The sequence below is a fragment of the Gekko japonicus genome, unplaced genomic scaffold (genome assembly GCF_001447785.1).
Source record: "Gekko japonicus isolate JY-2015 unplaced genomic scaffold, Gekko_japonicus_V1.1 scaffold407, whole genome shotgun sequence".
Classification (NCBI taxonomy): domain Eukaryota; kingdom Metazoa; phylum Chordata; class Lepidosauria; order Squamata; family Gekkonidae; genus Gekko; species Gekko japonicus.
This window is the reverse complement of record NW_015172563.1, coordinates 127,391-147,044: the sequence shown is the minus strand read 5'-3', so window position 1 is coordinate 147,044 and position 19,654 is coordinate 127,391. Positions and strand designations below refer to the sequence as shown.

At 43.0% G+C, this 19,654-nt stretch overlaps 1 protein-coding gene across 2 annotated transcripts in view; it reads right to left on the bottom strand.

Annotated features, from left to right (window-relative positions):
* Nucleotides 1–15,691: 15,691 nt before the first annotated feature.
* TMEM200A (transmembrane protein 200A) overlaps nucleotides 15,692–19,654 on the bottom strand; it is a 66,463-nt gene continuing 62,500 nt past the window's right edge. For both annotated transcript variants that reach the window (XM_015421258.1, XM_015421259.1), the window contains exon 2: nucleotides 15,692–17,235. In XM_015421258.1, coding sequence (XP_015276744.1) covers nucleotides 15,744–17,219 — 1,476 coding nt within the window. In that variant the 5' untranslated portion in view covers nucleotides 17,220–17,235 and the 3' untranslated portion in view covers nucleotides 15,692–15,743. The remainder of the gene's footprint in view (nucleotides 17,236–19,654) is intronic.

Here is a 19,654-nt window from a genome sequence, read left to right as displayed (position 1 = left end):
CCAAAGCTTCCAATCTGTGCTGGAGATGTGGGAAGAACATAGGAACATACCTCCATATATGGTGGAGGTGTGGTAAAATAAAAAATTATTGGAAAAAAATCCAAAAAATCTTCCTCGAGGTATTTAAACTAAAATTACCCTTAAACCCTGAGATTTACTTATTAAACATGATTCCGGATAATGTAAAAAACCACAAGCGTATAATAATATATATATTAACAACAGCTAGAATCTTGGTAGCTAGACGTTGGAAGTCGAAAGCCATACCATCTACAAGAGAACTTAAACAGAAGATTCTAAATATAGCAGAAATGGATAAACTTAGCATATTACTGAATAACAAATCAGAAGAAATATTTTGGAAAAGATGGAAAATTGTATATGACTGGCTAAAACACAAAAGAAAAATGTGAAAAATGTTCTAGTGGAAAATGTATAAGAATGAACGAAACTTTGTTATTTACTAGAGATGTATAAAATAAGGATAATATAATTGTATGGATAAAATACAATGTAAAGGTGAAAATATGGAAAATAAATTTACTAAAAAAAAAAGAAGAAAATTTGGTGCCTCTACTTCAAAAAACAGCCCCCCTGAGCCCCAGATACCCATGGATAGATTCTCCATTATACCCTATGGGGACCAGTCTCCATAGGATATAATGGAGTCCCCAGATGTCATCCCCCCCACTTTCTGACAGCCCTGAAGCAGGAGGAGGGGCTCCAAACCAGGGGATCCCCTGCCCCCAACTAGGGATTGGCAACCCTGGTCTTTGGCTAAATAATAGAGTGTCCCATGTTGCCGATGACACAACAACATCACCCTCAGCAGTGACATTTCTGCTTCACTAGTGACATTGCTTCAATGCTGTCCTAGGCCTCTCCCTGCTGCCAGTAAGTCCTCCCGCCAGCCAGCTGATTACTGGCTGGGGTAGGACCTGGGGGCAGGGGAAACCCAGCAGGGCCTGGCAGCCCTAAGAACAATCTGTGAATAGAAGCAAAACAAAACAAAAACCACCAGAAAAGAAAAAAAGAGGGGAAATGGAGGTTTTGAAACAACCATGGACATTGGGCCTTCAAAGAAGGATGTAAAAGTGAAATGGGTTTTCTACTTAATTAGAAAAAGGGAGAGAAATAAGTGAGACACTGTGTGCAAATATTCCCTGAGAACAGCATAATCTGCCCACAATATTGGGTTCTTTTGATGTCCACTGCAACCCCAGAAACAATGGAACAGCAGAAAGGTACAGTTTTTACTATGGATAAGAATTTAAGAGAATAAGAGAAGCCATGTTGCATCAGGCCAAGTGCTCATCCAATCCAACACTCTCTGTCACACAGTGGCCAAAACCCAGGTGACATCAGGAGATCCACCAGCAGGTCCAGAACTCCAGAAGCCCTCCCACTGTTGCCTCCCATGTTCCAAAAATACAGAGCACTACTGTCCCAGACATAGCATTCCATCTATACCTTGTGGCTGATAGCCACTGATGGACCTGTTCCATACGTTTATCCAATCCCCTTTTGAAGCTGTCTCTGCTTGTAGCCACCACCACTTCCTGCAGCAGTGACTTCCACATGTTAATTATTCTTTGGGTGAAGTTCTTCCTTTTATCTGTTCTAAGCCTACTGCTCATTAATTTCATTGAGTGCCCACAAGTTCTTCTATGCATTATTTTGTTAACCACTATCATGTCACGCCTCAGTCATCATTTCTCCAAGCTAAAGAGCCCTAACCTCTTTAACTTTTCTTCATAGGAAAGGTCCTCCACCCCCTTAATCATTTGAGTTGTCTTTTCTGCACCTTTTCCAGTGCTATAATATTTTTTTTGAAGTGCAGTGACCAGAACTGTACACAGTATTCCAAATGCGGCAGCACCATAGATTTATACAGGGGCATTATGATACTGGCTGATTTGTTTTCAATCCCCTTCCTAATAATCCCTAGCATAGCATTTGCCTTTTTTACTGCAGTCGCACACTGAGTTTACATCTTCAGTGAGTTATCTACCATGATTCCAAGATCTCTCTCCTGGTCAGTTACCACCAGTTTGGACCCCACCAACTTATATTTAGAGTTAGGGTTTTTGGTTCCAATGTGCATTACTTTGCACTTGCTCACGTGCAACCACATTTACCACTTTGGCACCCACTCACCCAACCTCAACAGATCCCTCTGGAGTGCCTCACAGTCCTCCCTAGTTCTCACAGCCCTGAGATACTTCTCCTCTGGAAGCTTTTTAAAATATGGGGGTTATATTAGCTACCTTCCAACAACAGGGCATAGAGGCCGAGGCCTTCCCCTGATGTTGCCTCCTTGCTATTTGTTTGTTTATTTATACACTTAATTTACTAATTGCTTAATCCCTACTATTGCTGGGCTCGGGTGGCCCTGATCGAAGACAGCTGGATGACTTTAGGGCCTGTGATGTTCATTCTGAGCAACTGCCTGGAAACTTTTGTGCCTCTCCAGGATCACATGAGTCTGAACAGCCCTGCCCCCTCCATCATAATATTATCCGGGGCATGAGATAATTGAGCCCCCCCATCTCTTCCACTGCCTCCAGCTAGGGGCTTATTTACCAGATGACAATCCTTGTGGTAGAGAAACTTCTCTATTCAGCTCAAGAAATGGGACAGGGAATGGAGCAGACGGTGGGCTTTTTGCAAGGCAGATCATGCAAGGAAGATGGCAACAAATGAGGGACAGTCTGCTGCCCTGCAGATCACGGTACACGGGAGAAGGGGCACCACATGCTGCCTTTCCAGCACACAGAGTTTGAGGCTGGTTGGCTATGCAGGCACGGGAGAGGGGCAGGGAGAGGAAACGGAGCCAAACCCCAGCATCCATCTCTCATTCTTGCCCTTTGTTGTGGGTGGGTAGGTGTGTGAGGGAGAGGGAGATGGAGATGGAGATGGAGAGAGAGATTGCAGCAGAAAGGGCAAAGCTGAGGCATTCCAGGGGAAGCTAAACTATACTGTGTTGGCTGTCGGAGAGCCCCAGCTAGGGTGTCTCAAACTGACCATTGGGCCATCCTAAATTTTGTACCCTCAGTCCCCCTCTCTGGCATGCCCCTGACTCAGGTGATGTTTCTCCCCCCCCCCCGAAGGAATATGGCAAGAGACTCTCAGTGGGATGCATCTGGTTGGTTCCACAACCCAAATCCCAGTTCATTGTTTATTGAATGCCCTGTCTTGTTAATTGTATTGACCCACTCTGTGTAATCAGCCTTGAGCCCCAATGAGAAAGGTGGACTATAAATAATGTGAATGAATGAATGAATAAATAAAAATCCCTGTGGCAAGTATGACCTTTAGACCAGATCTGATTGACCTGGTGTAAATTCTTGAGAGGAAGAATAGAAATATTCTAATTAAATATGTTTGGTGGTATACAGTACGGCCCAGGGATCCTGGAGATTTTTTTGCCATCTTCTGGGCATGGAGCAGGGGTCACTGGGGAAGTGTGTGTGTGTGTGTGTGTGTGTGTGTGTAGGTGTGGATTCCCTGCATTGTGCAGGGGGTTGGACTAGATGAATCTGTGGTCCCTTCCAGCTCTATATTTCTATGTTTCTACTAAAAATGACAAATGGCAGTCCATTTACCATCTGTTCAATGTTTTCCTCTGTATTTTCTATCGCTGCATATCATAAAGTCTGCCAGCCCCAAGTCAGAGCCTGAATGTTGCATATCTACAGAATTTCAAGCATCAGAAGTGTTAAGATCATACAGACAAGCTTCTTATTTCCTTATTAATAATGAGCTTATGGAGAAACAAAAATCCCTCATGAAAATTATGCCCTGTGGAAGGGAACTGATTTAAAAAGAAACCAACATTCCGTGAAGATAAAAAAGGGTTATTCAGCAACAGATGGTTTGACCACACTGGTGAAACAGCAAAAGGTAGCACATAAATCTGGATTCTGAGAGAAAGGTGTCTGGTTTTGTTTTGTTTTTAATTAAATGAAAAAAATATTATTTATTTATTTGAACTATGCAGCAAATTTTCTGGTTTGTGTCCTGAGTCATTGCAGCTGGAAATGCTGAGGGTGAATAATTTTGCATCTCATTAGTAGCTCAATCATCCCCCTGTGTGCTGTTAGTACAGGATGGAGGGGAAAGAAATTGCCTCTGATGCAGAAGTCTGTTCAAGATGGTCCAAGGGGCAGGAAAAAGAAGAGGCATAAAGGAATCTCAGTGACTAAATGCGTTCCCTTCCTTTGCTTGCAGTCACTTCTGCTGCATAGCACCGTGTCTTATGCCTGTCTATGTAGTATAAAAGAAAAGAATGTTTAAAATGGTCTTCTATGTCATAATTTTTCAATCTAATATACATGTATGCATACGCACAACCCAAATAATGACCCAAGCAAGTATATTAATAGACTGACAGTGCAAACCTAAACAGGGTTAAGACTCAATGGGCTTAGAATAGGTTGCCAGGCAGTTCCTGGCAACTGACAAGAGGGTGGAGAGGGCACAGCATCATGGGCTTAGAATAGGTTGGCAGGAAGCACCTGGCAAGAGGGTGGAGAGGGCACAGCATCATGGGAGATTTTTTTTAAAAAATGCAGCCTCATGTATTTACTGGAAGTTCTTACCAGAAGTGCCAAGGGGTAGCTCTAGCAATTGCCAGAAACTCTATGGAAACAACCATAAGAACATAAGAGAAGCCAATGTTGGATCAGGCCAATGGCCCATCCAGTCCAAAAACTGTCACACAGTGGCAAAAAATACCAGGTGCCATCAGGAGGTCCACCAGTGGGGCCAGGACACTAGAGCCCTCCCACTGTTGTATTCCCCCCCCCCAGCACCAAGAATACAGAGCATCATTTGCCCCAGCCTTAGTGTTCCTATCTATACCTTGTGGCTATAGCCACTGATGGACTTCTGCTCCATATGCTTATCTAATTCCCTCCTGAAGCTGTCCATGCTTGTAGCTGCTGCCACTTCCTGTGGCAGTGAATTCCATGTGTTAATCACTCTTTGGGTGAAGAAGCACTTCCTTTTATTTGTTCTAACCCGACTTCTCAGCGATTTCATTGAGTGCCCACGAGTTCTTGTATTGTGAGAAAGGGAGAAAAGTACTTCTTTCTCTACCTGCTCTATCTCATGCATAATCTTATAAACCTCGATCATGTCACCCCTCAGCCATCTTTTCTCCAAGCTAAAGAGCCCCAAGTGCCTTAACCTTTCTTCATAGGGAAAGTGTTCCAACCCTTTTATCATTCTAGCTGCCCATAGAGTTTCTGGTGATTTCTAGAGCTCCCTCCGCCCATACTTGCCTGATGAGAACTTAATAAGCTCCAGGTAGGGTTGCCAAACCCACCGGTTTGCCAGGGGTCCCCCTTTTTGGGGGAAGCCCCACCCCCAACACCCACAGCCACCCATCTCTCTCCCTTTAAGTGTGTGGAACCCGTGTTTCCTCCCAAGCCTGATCTCCGCAACCTTGCAGGGAAATGCCAGCTTCATGCTCTTAAAAGGGAAACGCGGCTGTTCTTAAAGGGGAAATGCCGGCTCCTTTAAGTGCAGGGAACTGCCGTTTCTGGAGATCTGGTGCACGGGCGGGTGGTGGGGCAGCGGACATCCCCAATGTGACATCATCCCGTTAGGGATGCCCCGCCCCCTCCAGGAATGCGCCCAAAGTCCCCCATTGGGGGTGGGAGATGGACTTGGCAACCCTAGCTCCAGGAGGCCTGGAATGTTTTTTTTTAAGTTAAGGAAAGACAAAGTATTATTTCCCTCATTCACTACCACAAGATACATTTAGGGCTGCCAAGTCTCATTGAAACGCGGCGGGGGATCGTCATCCTTCACAGGAGCTGTGCCGCGGGGGACGGCAACAGGCGTTGCACCGCCGTCGCCAGGATGTGACGCTACGCGTCGCTCTGGCAATGGGGCTGTTTGGAGTCCCGTTGCCAGAGCGACGTGTAGCATCACATCCTGGTGACGGCGGTGCAACGCCTGTTGCTGTCCCCCGTGGCAGAGCTCCTGTGAAGAATGATGATCCCCCGCCGCAATTCAACGAGACTTGGCAGCCCTAGATACATTGATGGACATTAGTTTGGTTGTCTTTAAAGGGGGATTAGACTGATTAACGGAAGATAGGTTCAACTGGCTGGAGGGAAAAGTGACACCAGCTCCAGTGACACCACAGAGGCTCACATGTCCACTGGTTGTTTCAAATTCATGACTGGTTTCCAAATATTTACTTACTGATCAAAGAGAATGCATATTTCAAGAGCAATTCACTAGGTTGACCTCTCAGAGGCTGCGGACACACACACTAAATAATCCACTTTCAATGCACTTTCCAACTGGATGTTGCCAGTTCACACTGTAAGATCCAGTTGGAAAGTGCACTGAAAGTGGGTTGAAAGTGGATTATTTAGTGTGTGTGACGGCAGCCAGAGTCCCTTTTCAGCAAAAGGGGGAGTTTTATGTGTGTTTTTAGCTCCATGACGAGCTTTTTTGTAACCATGTCCTTCTGGAACTCTTCTCATTTTGCAGGAATACTCATCATCACTGATAAACTACCACTCTGAGGCTCTTTCATACTCAGATAATGCTTCATGACTGCCAAGAATATAATTCATGTGCAGTGTATCAGAGTAATCTCTCTGTTAAAATGATAATGAAGCCTTGGGGTGTGTGTATGTGTTTTATTAATTATGCCTCACTTTGAGGGTGAACCTGTATCCCAAATCATGTGACATTCTTTGCTCACACAAATTGACTTCATGACTGAAAAAATGTGATGTCAGTAACACTGGTCAATGGCCACTAGTACACAATGAGCATGTTCTATTTCTAAGGAATCCTTGGAATGACTTCCATAGGAACCAACTGTACAGTAATTCAAAAATTTACTTCCATAGGATTTTTTTTTGGGAGGGGGGTAGTTAAAAGATAACATCTACTTAAGGTTGCCAGGTTTGGGTTGGAAAATTCCTGGAGACTTTGGGGGTGGATCCAGGAGAGGGCAGGGTTTGGGGAGAAGAGGGGCCTCAGCATGGTACAATGCCATAGAACCCACCCTTCAAAGCAGCCATTTTCTCCAGGGGAGCTGATCTCTGTTAGCTGGAGCTCAGTTGTAAAAGCGGGAGGTCTCCAGGCCCCACCTGGGGGCTGGCAACCCTACATCTGCTCACTGTACAGGAATGATGAACAGAGTTGCTTTATTAGTAAACAAGAGGGACAAGACAAAAAGCATAATCTGGCAAATTACTTGAATCAACTTCAGTTCTCCTCATTTCTACAGGTTCTGGTCATTCGCACCTTTCTTTTTTTTCACAGTGCCTTTCCATTTTCCGTCCCCCTCCCAGACTTGCCTCTAACTTCTCCATATATCATAATGCCTTCATGCTACTTCTTCTTTCAGATCTGCTTCCTACAGCATATTGCCTTAACAGGTCTCTGTCATCTTCTTTCCTAGGTCTCTGTTTCTACCAGTAAATTCCATCAGAAAGATCAGGTCACTGTCCACTGTGGTCTTCAAAAGTGTGGTCTTCAATCCATTGGTTGTGACTCTTAGGTAGATCACAGAACCCCATCTTCTTGGTCATGAGCCCCTATATAGCAACCATATTCTTTCTGTTGCTTTTTGGAAGGATCCGCTCTTAGTGCATATGTACAGAGGGCACTGGCAACTTTTCTTCTACAGTTGTATGCATGCTGAGAGAAATAAAAGGACAGTGAGTTGAGGTCATTCAGTGATGGAGCATGGCTCTGATTCTTGGCTTACTCTTTACTGCTGTATTCTAGCTGACGTTTAGCTTCCATTTCCTGTCCCCAGCTTTCTTGGTCTGCTGCCTTGACACTGGTGATACCATAACTCTGATTTCCCCCTCTTCCTGTCATACAGTTAGGATGTTACATGACTTTCTGTCATGTGGTTGCAACTCAGTGATCCCATGCTTTCACTTAGGGGTTAAAGTTAGGTCCCTGGTCTGGAAAAGCTGAAGACCACTCAGTGAACATAAGAACATAAAAGAAGCCAATGTTGGATCAGGCCAATGGCCCATCCAGTCCACCACTCTGTCACACAGTGGCCAAAAATACCAGGTACTATTTGGACAGTTTAGCCAATGGTGTTCAGACACCCTTCTGTCTACCCTGTTCCTTTTGATACCTGGATAATTCATTCAAGGACTGTCAGAACCTACATTAATACTACCATAGACCATCCCCCCCCCCCTGCTACTTATAACTTGGGAGGCAATGGCAGTTTTCACTGAGCTGATAATTCAGTGTCTGGGCTATGACACTTCAAGGTGCAGGTGAGGGGCTCACAATCGAATGCTGTGTAAAAAACTCCCAAAAAACAAAACTATCCACACTGAAAAGTACATGTCAGGGATGTGTTCTAACTTAGGCTTTCCCTATCATGTTGGTTTTCTGTGCACAGGATTATTCATTTTTGGTGTGTGCAACAAACGATTTATCAAATAAGCCCCTATGTGCAATTTGAACTATGCAGTTGTATATCATGTCTGTTAGAATTTGGCCTATAGGGTCATTGATCAATGTATTAATCACTTGTAATCCACTGTTCAGTTTGTATTTCCCTTTTATTAAAATGACTGCAAATATCAGAGGCCCTGGAAAGAAGAAGAAAAAAAACCAACAACTTTAGACAGGGATTCAAATATCTTATCTTTGAAGAAAGAAATTAATAAGGAAGGTTATATCAAAGACATATCACAACTTCAATGTTATGTAAATCAGTTGCTTCTATCACCCACTCTTGTATAGAGCAATTGGTAAAATGTACAATGAAATAAAAGCCAGTCAATTTAAAGCTGATTATTAAAGTCCACACATTTTAATAGCCTGCGTGCAGAACTGTAGGCAAATATACAAAATATTAAAGCACAGTAGGAATGATAAAAGGTTAGGCATTGGGTGGTATCAAAATTGTCATCTTTAATTGGTCTAGTTGAATAAAAAGGGAAAACAGCTTTCATGGCTGGACATAATTCTGGTTTTGATCAATGTCAAATTATTGAGCAAAATGGATTGATTTTAGCTTCTGCAAATTCTAAGGGACCCCTATACACCAAAGGAGAGATAGCTAATACAGCTATGGTTCTTTATGACATAGACCTGAACTGTTATCAAAGGGTTATGTGTGTGTTTATCTGATTTCTAAAACAATATTTGGCTCTTAAAAAAAAAAGACCAAAAACTAATGCTCAAAATGCTGGAAGTGTGAGCTTTCAGGTTAATAGGCAAAGTAAAACCATGGTAGCCTTAAAAAAACTTATTAGAAGTATTTAGTTGCACTTCTGAGATGATTGTGATGAAAAATAGCATTCATAGGTGACCACCCATATAATCCAATGTACTGTTCGCAGAATCCGTAACTTGCTCTTTTGGGTACAAAGAAGCACAATGAAGAGGTCACAAACAAAGTAACACTTCAGTTCAAGCTGAGGTAAAAATATTATCTTCCCAAGTTATAGTAGAAGAGAATGGTGTGTACTAATTAATTTAGCAATTCAGAGAGACTTTATTTCTCCACTGAATGACAACTACTTCATGACCATTTCCCCACTTTTTCAAAGTGTTGACTTGCGCCAGATTAGACCCAATGAAATTCCAGGCTTTTAACTATCCAATCTTGTCCATCCTGGACAAAGATTCTTTTTATATTCTCTCTCTCTCTCTCTCTCTCTCTCTCTCTCTCTCTCTCTCTCTCTCTCTTCATGAGTCAAACTAAAATGTCTACTACCTCCCTGAGGGGGGGAGGTATTTGTGAATTTCCTGCATTGTGCAGGGGGTTAGACTAGATTAGAGGTGTCAAACTCATTTGTTATGAGGGCCGGATCTGACATAAATGTCACTTCGTCAGGCCAGGCCATGTGTACCATAAAATGTAAAGCCAGGTACCCGATGTAAACTTTATAAAGTACACAGGCAAACACAATTAACAATATTATTTTTTACTCAAAATACAAACAGAAACAATTGATTCCTAGAAATGGAAGCAATTGATTTACTGGGGAACCCACAAGAGCCCCAATAAATGTATTTAATCATATGCAAGACAAGGTTTTTTTCAAGGGACACCATACAAGAGGGAGTACTTTACTCTTCCATACATACCAGTTGCTTGTGGGCCGGGTAAGAGCCCTGGACAGGCAGGTTCCGGCCCCTGGGTCTTATGTTTGACACCCCTGGAGATCCTTTCCGACTCTATATGATTCTCCCAGAGTGAGACCTTAACACCACATGTGTACTCTCATCAAGAGTCAGACTTCTAACTTCATGCTTCCATATCTTCCCTCAAACAGTCTATGTGCCCCTTCCAAGCTCAGTGGACATTGCATTTAAAAAGGTTCAGGTTTATACATATGATCGGTTACTTGGCAGCAACAGGCTAGACAGCCTCCTGTCTGCCACAGCAACCCACTAATCCACTCTAGAGTCTGCAGCAACTGGTACTGTACTCTTTGATACACTACAATCAGAAGATTCAAAGTACCACTTCAGCCATTTCTTCAGCTTTGGGGCGGGGGGGAGTTGGTGCCAGAACGCTCAAGAGGGAAATGAAATTTTCAATCTGTATACTAAAAACTCATGAACTTTTAAACATTTTTAAAAGAATTTTGTCAAAAAGGTTCTCCCCCCCAAAAAAAGCCCTGCCAGCAAGTATCAGCTTACTTTCACTCTTGAGTGTATGACAAAGTAGGCAATTGCTTACAAAAGCTCATGCTCTTTCAATTAAAAAAAAAAAAATTAGTCAACTTTAATGGTGTTACCAGACTCTTTTTACAATCCATCTTGAATAACTTTGGAAAAGCTGTGTATAAATGCTTCAAAAAAATAAATAGGATTATTAATAAAGGTTATTATAAATTATAAAGCAGACTATATTGGGGTTTATTTAAAATAATTATAACTTGCTGTTCTCCTCATCTATGGGACATAAAGTGGCTTCCATCATTAAAACCATATTACATTTAAAACAACAAGTACAAATATAGAATACAGATTAAAAGATATGAAAAGCAGCCTCTATCAATTACTCATCAAGCTAACTGGCCTGGATCAACAGTTGTTAAAAGATTAACATGGTAGTGATGAGCTTTTTTAAAGGGGGCGAGAAAGGTTTGAAAAGGAATACTGGTAAATGAATAACAAAATTCTTCCCCTGGGGAATCAAAATATTTTTCAGTGCAATGCAGAAAAGTGTTTCAACAAATGAAATACAAAGAAATTAAATTCCTAGGCATCTTTCCATATTCTGTTCTATTGGACCAATAGAACTCTTCTGTGAATAATATAAAACAGATGAATTACATAGCAGAGCTGGCATGAAATCCCTTCCAAAGTATTTGGCTCAAGTTCCTGGAGTGTTTGACAAAAGATATAATTGGTTGTTGGAAGCCCCTTTCCTGGTAGAAAGAGATCTCTACTTCCCTCATAATTACAGCCATGGTTTAGCAGGTTCCCAAAACAGAGACCTTTAGGGAGTGCATAGCTTGTATGCAACCAACCCTTTAATCAAAGTTTGTGTCCCCTTTTTTACCTGATTGTGGGGATTGGGCTTTGAAGAATCCATAGGAGAAGCCAGAATGGGGGATTGGAAGTTCTTCAGTCCAATAGGCAGTTGCCTCAAGAGTCTCATCCCATCCCCCCCTTTAGTGGCTACAATTGCCATTTTTTGCCTACATTTTTGAAATCTCAGTAAAAATAAAAGTTATGAGATGAGTTGGAGACAGATGCAGACTTACAGTGAACGCCTTAGAGTTACAATTGTTTTTATATCCAGAGCTGTTTTGATTGTCTTGGCAACTCTAAGTTGAGTGGAAAGGCAGCATAAAATGTTTTAACAAATGACCTTAGGCCCCGGTCACACGGGAGGATTTGCCCCACGAAACAGACGGGTTGAGGGCGGATTAAACCAGTGCGATCAGATGCCAACATCTGGCAAGCGTCGCGCACCCGCCCCCAACCCGTCCTTTCTGGCTGAAGATGCGGATCGATGATGCGGAGCAACGGCGGCTGTGGGATCACCGACGCGTGGTTATCCCATGGTATGCATGGTAATGGCGAACTGCGCATGTGCACAACTGCTGCGGCTGGCCCTCCTCACCCTTCTTAGAGTCGCTTTCCCTGCAGCATGTGATTGCGGCTGCCCGCAGAAACGCAGAGCCTCGGGGGACCTGTCTGATCCCGTGCCGCGTTTCTGTTTGTTCCGGCTTTAAAAAGCCGCACTTCTGCTGCGGCTTTTCCCGCTCGTGTGACCGGGGCATTAGAAAGGCATAACTCTGTTTAGGGTTGCATTGCCAGAGAGCAATCCTAAGCAGGTCTACTCAGAATCCTACTCAGCGGTATTCAATGTTACTCAAAGAAAAGTATTTTTAGAATTGCACTGTATGTTCAGTTAGATCAAATACATGAATATTCAGTATTCAGAGAGTTCTCAGGGTCGTCTCTCACAGAAGATGGCACTGCAGGGCCACTCAGCTTAGTGGGGGCAACAGTAGGCATTAGCTCACTCACTGCATCATCTCCCAGATGGAAGCAGTGCAGGAGGAGAGAGCTGGCAAGCTGATACCAGCTGCCATGGCTGATGAGGAGTACAAACCGAGTGCCCCCTGAAGCTCAGGCAGAGTTGTTGGGGCTTGGCTCTGCTTGCTTCTGCCCACCAGTGACCCTCTGGAGCAGTGGCCCACTGGGAAATTTCCCTGATAGTTAAGTGGCCAGTCTGCCCCTGCTCAGTAAAAATGAGCTTATCCTTAACCCTCATGCAAATATAACAGCAGCATTACTAAATACTAAAAAGTACACATAAATTATACATTTGGTTTTTATTTAGAAAAAATAGCAAATGTATTAAGAACACTGACCAGAAAGTTATTAAAAGCTTCATAGCAAAATATTTAGCCAACTTTGTTACAATATATAGGCTTGAGAGTCTAACACCATGCCTTAATTCACTGGGCAAATAATGCTATTGAAACAGAAACATTGCATTGGTAGGATATGGAGCTTGAAAACAGTACAAAAATTCTTTTTTCTTTCTTTCATAGTCAACTGAAGTATAACATTTTGACATAACTGGTTATTTTGGGATAAGCTATTAAAATAATTCCTGAGTTATTTAAGTAAGAATATGAAATGACTGCTAAAATGACCAAATAACATAATGATCCTATTGGTGAAGGTGGACTGGGCTACAGTGGTCTATCAATGAAACACAAGGAACTTTCCTAGTTGATCAGTTCAAATTACTGACTTCTTAGCCATAACTTTCTTCCTCAGTGACCTGATTGGAGGACATATGATTGTTTATTTCTGCATTAAATTATTTTATAATAATCCAAACAGCAGCTTCATATTTAACATTGGCATGGTTGCTGAATGGCACTGTTATTTCACTCTGTACCATAATCAGCAAAAGGTGTAATCAGTGTATGAGCAGAATTCCCCCTCTTCAGGCATCCCTTTTTAAAACATTCTATTTGAATTTCCTGTGATCCCAATCCTGACAGGTAGTTCTGTGGTCAAACAACTCTATACAAACCAAGACTCAAAACTGATCTGAATTAATAGGTATAACTCTACCATAAATCACTCCGTTATTAATTCCTAATATATTCTAAACATTTATTTATTCATTCATTTGTACACCACCTTTCTTCCCATCAGGGCCTTTATGAATTCTTAAATATTTATGTATTTATTCACTTCATTTATACCCAACATTTCCCCAATGGAGACCCAAAGGGACTTACATCATTTCCCTCTCTTCCATTTTATCTTACAACAACCCTGTGAGGTAGGTTAGGCTGAGAGAGAGAGTAACTGGCCCAAGGTCATCCAGCAAGCCTCCATGGCAGAGTGGGGTCTCCCAGGTCTGAGTCCAACTACTACCTCACAATAGCTAAAAAGCCTATTTTATTAGAAAGTGTCGTTGTTTGGCTAGCACTGAGCCTTACTCACTTTTCTCTCTCGCAGCTCATCTTCCCAGATTCCCCAGCTCATTTCATTCTCTTGCCCGTGCATCATTACTGTAACACAACTACTCAGCACAACATCAGTATTTAATGTGACTGATACTATAAACCCAAAGATTGCTGCAAGTGTGCACAAACAATAAATGAATTTACACAAGTCAATCTTCACTGAAGATGATATTCATGATGTGTCTTTTATAGTCGATGAACAGGTGGACAGAAGACAGATGAACTTCTCGAGTAAATGCCCGTTTCGAAGTGTCTTTCTCAATCTGTCAACATACAATTACAATAACATTTATAAAACCCTCCAAAGAGTGGGATACTGTATAAAACTACAATGTTTGGATAATACATACAATTTCGCATCCAAATATACTGAAGATGACGATGAAGGGTTCAAAAATGCAAAAATCTTACCAAACTGATTTTTGCATTTTTGAAATACTGTTGGTATATGGTTTAGAAATGACACATATGCATGTATTTATTATGAATATAATTATTTTATTTATAGATTTAAAGACTTCATTGTCATCTTCAGTATATTTGGATGCGAAATTGTATGTATTATCCAAACATTGTAGTTTTATACAGTATCCCACTCTTTGGAGGGTTTTATAGATGTTATTGTAATTGTATGTTGACAGATTGAGAAAGACACTTCGAAACGGGCATTTACTCGAGAAGTTCGTCTGTCTTCTGTCCACCTGTTCATCGACTATAAAAGACACATCTTGAATATCATCTTCAGTGAAGATTGACTTACTTTTATGTAAATTCATTTATTGTTTGTGCACACTTGCAGCAATCTTTGGGTTTATAGTACAGTTTTGTATTGCTGTTCCCCTAGGTATTTGTGGTTTAATGTGACTGATGACAGCAAAGTCACAAAACAGGTTTTCAGTCCGTATACTCTTTCCTGTCTTCCAAACACCATCCAATAGGCATGACCTACCAGGACCCGGCTGTGTGCAAGTACTGCTGGAATAAATACGAGTTGCTACTGCATATAAATATCGCTTAATTCTATATTTGTTTCAATTGCACAAGAGAAAGGTTTCCAAGATCTTATCTACATTATTGCCTGGATCCAGAGAACCAGACAACTAATTCCTCACACCCAAAGCCGATTTAGACTCCTGTTTCTCATTCAGTAGGACCTCATACTTCATGGCAAACTTCTTCTGAACAGCTTCAAAAGTTGTTTGCAATATCGAATAGAAGGATTAAATTTTGGTTCCCCACTGGAAACCTTAAGCCCCCTTCTATCTTCAGCTAAAAGCACCATTGCTAAAAGGTTGCTGCCATGGATAGATCTGAACACAGAAGCTTATCCAGGCAGCTCTTATTGTGATCTTGTAGCAATGGAGGACAGCATGCTGAAACAGAAACAAAAGAGCCATGGGACTGGTTGGAAACAGGATCTGAGGCACCCATACATGTTCAGTGGCGATAATGTACAGTATTGCAATTGTTAATCAAGAAGACATCAGTTCTCAAGCCACCCTTCTCAGCACAAAAACCATCCAGTCGGCTTTAGGCTACCGTTAAGTGTTTGGATGAACAAGCTGCTTGACATTAAACACTTGGCATTGCAGAGGTGGAAATAACCTTTGCTAACACAAGGCAATTTTAATCTGATAGAAACATCTGGTAAAAACAGGTTTGCACCAGTTTCACTGGAAACAAAAAAACAGACCAAAAAAGTCACCTGTCAATATTGTTTCATTAAAAAAAAATACTGGCAAATCATTCATTATACTAGTCTGACTATCAAAACCTTGTCTCAGAGGTTCCGCGCTTTAGATTGTTACTCAAAAACTCATCATGTTCAAAACTTAAATTATTATGTGATCTGGAAATCATAAGAAGCTTCTCTTTATTGGTGAAGTCCTTCTTGACTGAGTCCGGCGGTACCAGCAGCTGGTCCATTGGATCCTCTTTGTTTTCTAGTTTCATATAACCTTTGCTGTTGTTCCGATCCAGTCTTGGCCAACTGGGATGTTTTCTTTGTTCGACTTGGACAGTGAGGGTCGAGGATCCCCTATCTAAATCTAGGGATTTTGAATGTGCAGATACAAAATGCAAAGAGGTGTTCGATCCAAACTGCTTTCTGGCTGCACCAGGTGACAAAAGCTTTCCAGTGCTGGGCCCAAGAGTCATGGACGATTTGGACTGAGTGGGTGAAGAGTCTCCATATAAATTGTTCCTCGGTAGCAGCCCGCAGGCAGGTTTGTAATGGTCATTGGTATCAGTTAATGGAACAGGTAGAGAGTCCATGGATAAATGTCTAGGCTGGCCTCTGGTGCTTGCAGAATCCTCGGAGATGTTGTCTATACTGGGTTCATCAATAACACAGTTATTTAGTTTAATTACAGGCAATGTAAAAGCATTAATGGAGGATGACACAATGGACTTTGTTTCACATTTTAGAGAGCCACTGTTCCTATCCTCCTTTCCTTTCCCAGGGTGAGGATAAAGGCCAAAGACCGAACCAGAGCGCTCAGTCAGCAAAGGGGGTAAAAGATGAGCAGAGTTTTTTCTGTCACTCACAGATATTTCGTCGTCCTCAGGATTGCTGTCCACTCGAAAGTTGCTTGCAAAGCCTGAGAAAGGTGCAATTGTATTGGCAGCCAGCCGTGAAGCACAGGAGCTTCCGCTGTGCTTGATTTCAGGCTCTCCCACAAAGCCCGTGTAAGCTCCATTCAGCTGCTTTTGTTCACTGATCCTCAGAGTATGTATGTCAATGACAGTGGAATAAATGTCCCTCATGTGTATGATTTTTGTCTCCTTGTCGCGGTTCTCGTGCAGCATAGCATTTGCACAAATAAAAATAAATATTCCAATCCCCATAGTGAAAGGCCCCAGCATTTTCATCTTATTGGAATGTAAATGCTGTTCGAAGAAACGAATGATAATTCCTCCTTCTTTTTCTATGACTTGAGTCTCATTTAGTGACAGGCTATTTCCAGGCTCTAGAAAAGGGTCCTTTTGAGGCCAGTATCCAAGAATTGCCATAGCAATCCCCAGGAAAGCAGTGAGCACACCTAGAACAAGGAAAAATCCTGATGGGGAGTAAAGTCGGATTTTGCCACGAACAACGACTACATCTGCCCGGGGTCGGCGCTTGACTGGCTTTGGTTCTTCAGGGACTGGTGATGCTGTCAGATTTAGGTGCTGCTGAGATCTGGCAGAGTCTTGCCGTTTTAAGGCAGCCAGTCCTGTTATAACTCCACCAGTTGCTATCATAGTTTTGTTTATTGATCTGGATTTGGGAGGGAAAAATGACAAAGTTATAAAAAGCCTTTAGTAGGAAGCATTCAGTATTATTTACTTTGTTATTTCTACATCTGTAACCTGCCTTCCAACCCACAAGCCCCATAACAGTATAACTAAACTAGTGTTCTTCATTACATCTGTAAAATATTTGTTTGAAATCGATTCTATAGTAGCTATCTGATGTAATCTCCAGTTGTAAGTTTTCAGATAGCAATATATGTATTTTCAATGGAGTGAAGAGCTACTGGGCTGCACCACTGTAGAAAAGTTTGGTCATTACTAACATATTTGGACTAGGGGAATTAATAATGGACAAGATTTTGCATATTTTCATATTACTCTTCTGAAGAACTGTGAAGATCAGTACATATCAGGTTATACTGAGCCACTTGATCCAGAGTTCCTCATATACACCTATGTATGCACAAATTTTTGCAAGGATCGCCTGTGCCTAGCAGATGGTTAGAATGGTCAGATCACCAAACATGTGAGTGGGAAAGGGCACACCTGGATCCATTAACTGCATTCCCTAATATATGACTGGCGCCGTCAGTGCCAACAGCGCCGACCATCTGTTCACTGTGCATGCACTCCAGGTGCTTAGATGTAGGTCTTCATCCACCCCACTCAGTTCCACAATGGCTATTTCTACTGCCAGGGGGTGGGGGGGACTGCCTTAGCTGAATCAAAACAAACTTATTTTCATAGGTAAACTTTCATGATCACTTACAATTTACATTGCACAACACATGGCTGAGAGGCTGTTTGGACAGGCCCTTACTCTACAACTGACTGCTGAGCACGTATTTGCTATTTTGCTAGCAGGATTCCTGGTCGTCAGTCGTACCCAGTCTCCTAGTTTTACTTATGTTGTGAGATATATTTAAACAAAGCAAAACAACACACACACAAACCCTACAGGGTGTCTTCTCAAGCTGGTAGTGCACCACAAACATTTCTGCTGCACCATGATTCAAACACATGGGACATGTACAGCACAATCTGAGGGGGGTGTGTGTGTGAAAACACCCAGGGAGCCAACAAAGTGCTCCGCCATCGCATTTCTTGAGATGCATTGGGGCAGCATTCAAGTGATGCTCTGCCCCAGGCTGATGTGGCAATGTGTGGCATAAGCTGCTGTGTCAGCGGGGAAAGGGGTAAACAAAGGGTGTGGCAGGAGTTAGTTGGCTCCCTGAGCCACCCCAGCCAGGGAATGTCCCCACTCCAATGTTGGAAAATTAAAAAAAACCCTTGATGTAGCCCATAGGCACCCATACACGTGGACAGGCCAAGTGCCCCCCCCAGCTAGGACCCCCCATAGTTCAGTAGGCAGAACACGTGGTATGGGAGTCTGTCCCCTTAGAATGCATAGTGTTGCAATTCAGTGGTGGGAGAGGCAGCGAAAGGGCACTTATCCCCCCTGAGGGAACACTAACACCCAATGTGGAGAGAAAAGTCCATGCTGTATGGCTAGTACGTCTCACTTCAGAACCTTAACCAGTACCCCACCTCCAGATACTCAGCCCAAAGGGGCAAGCACACACTGACAGGTAAGCAGGGGCAGGAATCCAGATGATCTCGCCTGGGAGTCCAGTCTGCCTCCTCCCTTGCACGAGCTTGGGTGCCACCTTTACAGTGCTGGCTTCCACACCTGAGGCTAGTGGTGTGTGCATATTTGGGTGACCTGTGGTAGGCCCACCTAGCACTATGCCCAATGTCATGCAGTGAGGCATACTTAGGGTTGCCACGTCCCTCCTAGCAACCGATGGGGGATGGGGGGGACTTACCAGGAGAGAGAGGAAGGGCCAGGCAATGTGGTGGTGTCACTTCCAGCATGCATAGGGAGTGACATCATGGCAACACTCTGGGATTTTGGCAAAAACTTTATGGTAAAAATGGCTTCTCCCATAGAGTTCTACCCCAAAACCAAAGCATTGCCCAGATGTCACTGGTGGTGTGATGATGCTACTTCTTGAGCACACCAGAAGTGCCATCACCACATCACCAGTGATGCTACCTGGGCCTTCCTCTCTTTCTTGGTAAGTCCCTCCACCAGCCAGCTGATTGGCAGCAAGGGGTGGGGCCTGGTGGGGTGGAGACCCCCACCCTTACCAGGGGGGCTGGTAACTCTAGGCATACTCTCAAGAAAGTGTACCCAGGAAAGCTGTCTGATGCAGGAGGAGGGGTGCTGGCAGCCCCATACTGGGATATTAGCATACTCCTTTGCCAGGGTGTCCTCCCCCCTCAAGGGCACAGAGCACTTCTGTGGTTTGGGGTGCCGGGCAGTCTCCTCACTGTGCTCTGTGGATCAGCTGGTCAAGCAACCGAAGGACCCATTGCCTTGCAGGATCAGGGCCCTATGCAGCAGATGGCGAAGAAGGAGCAGCTGCAGCTGCAGAGCTCTT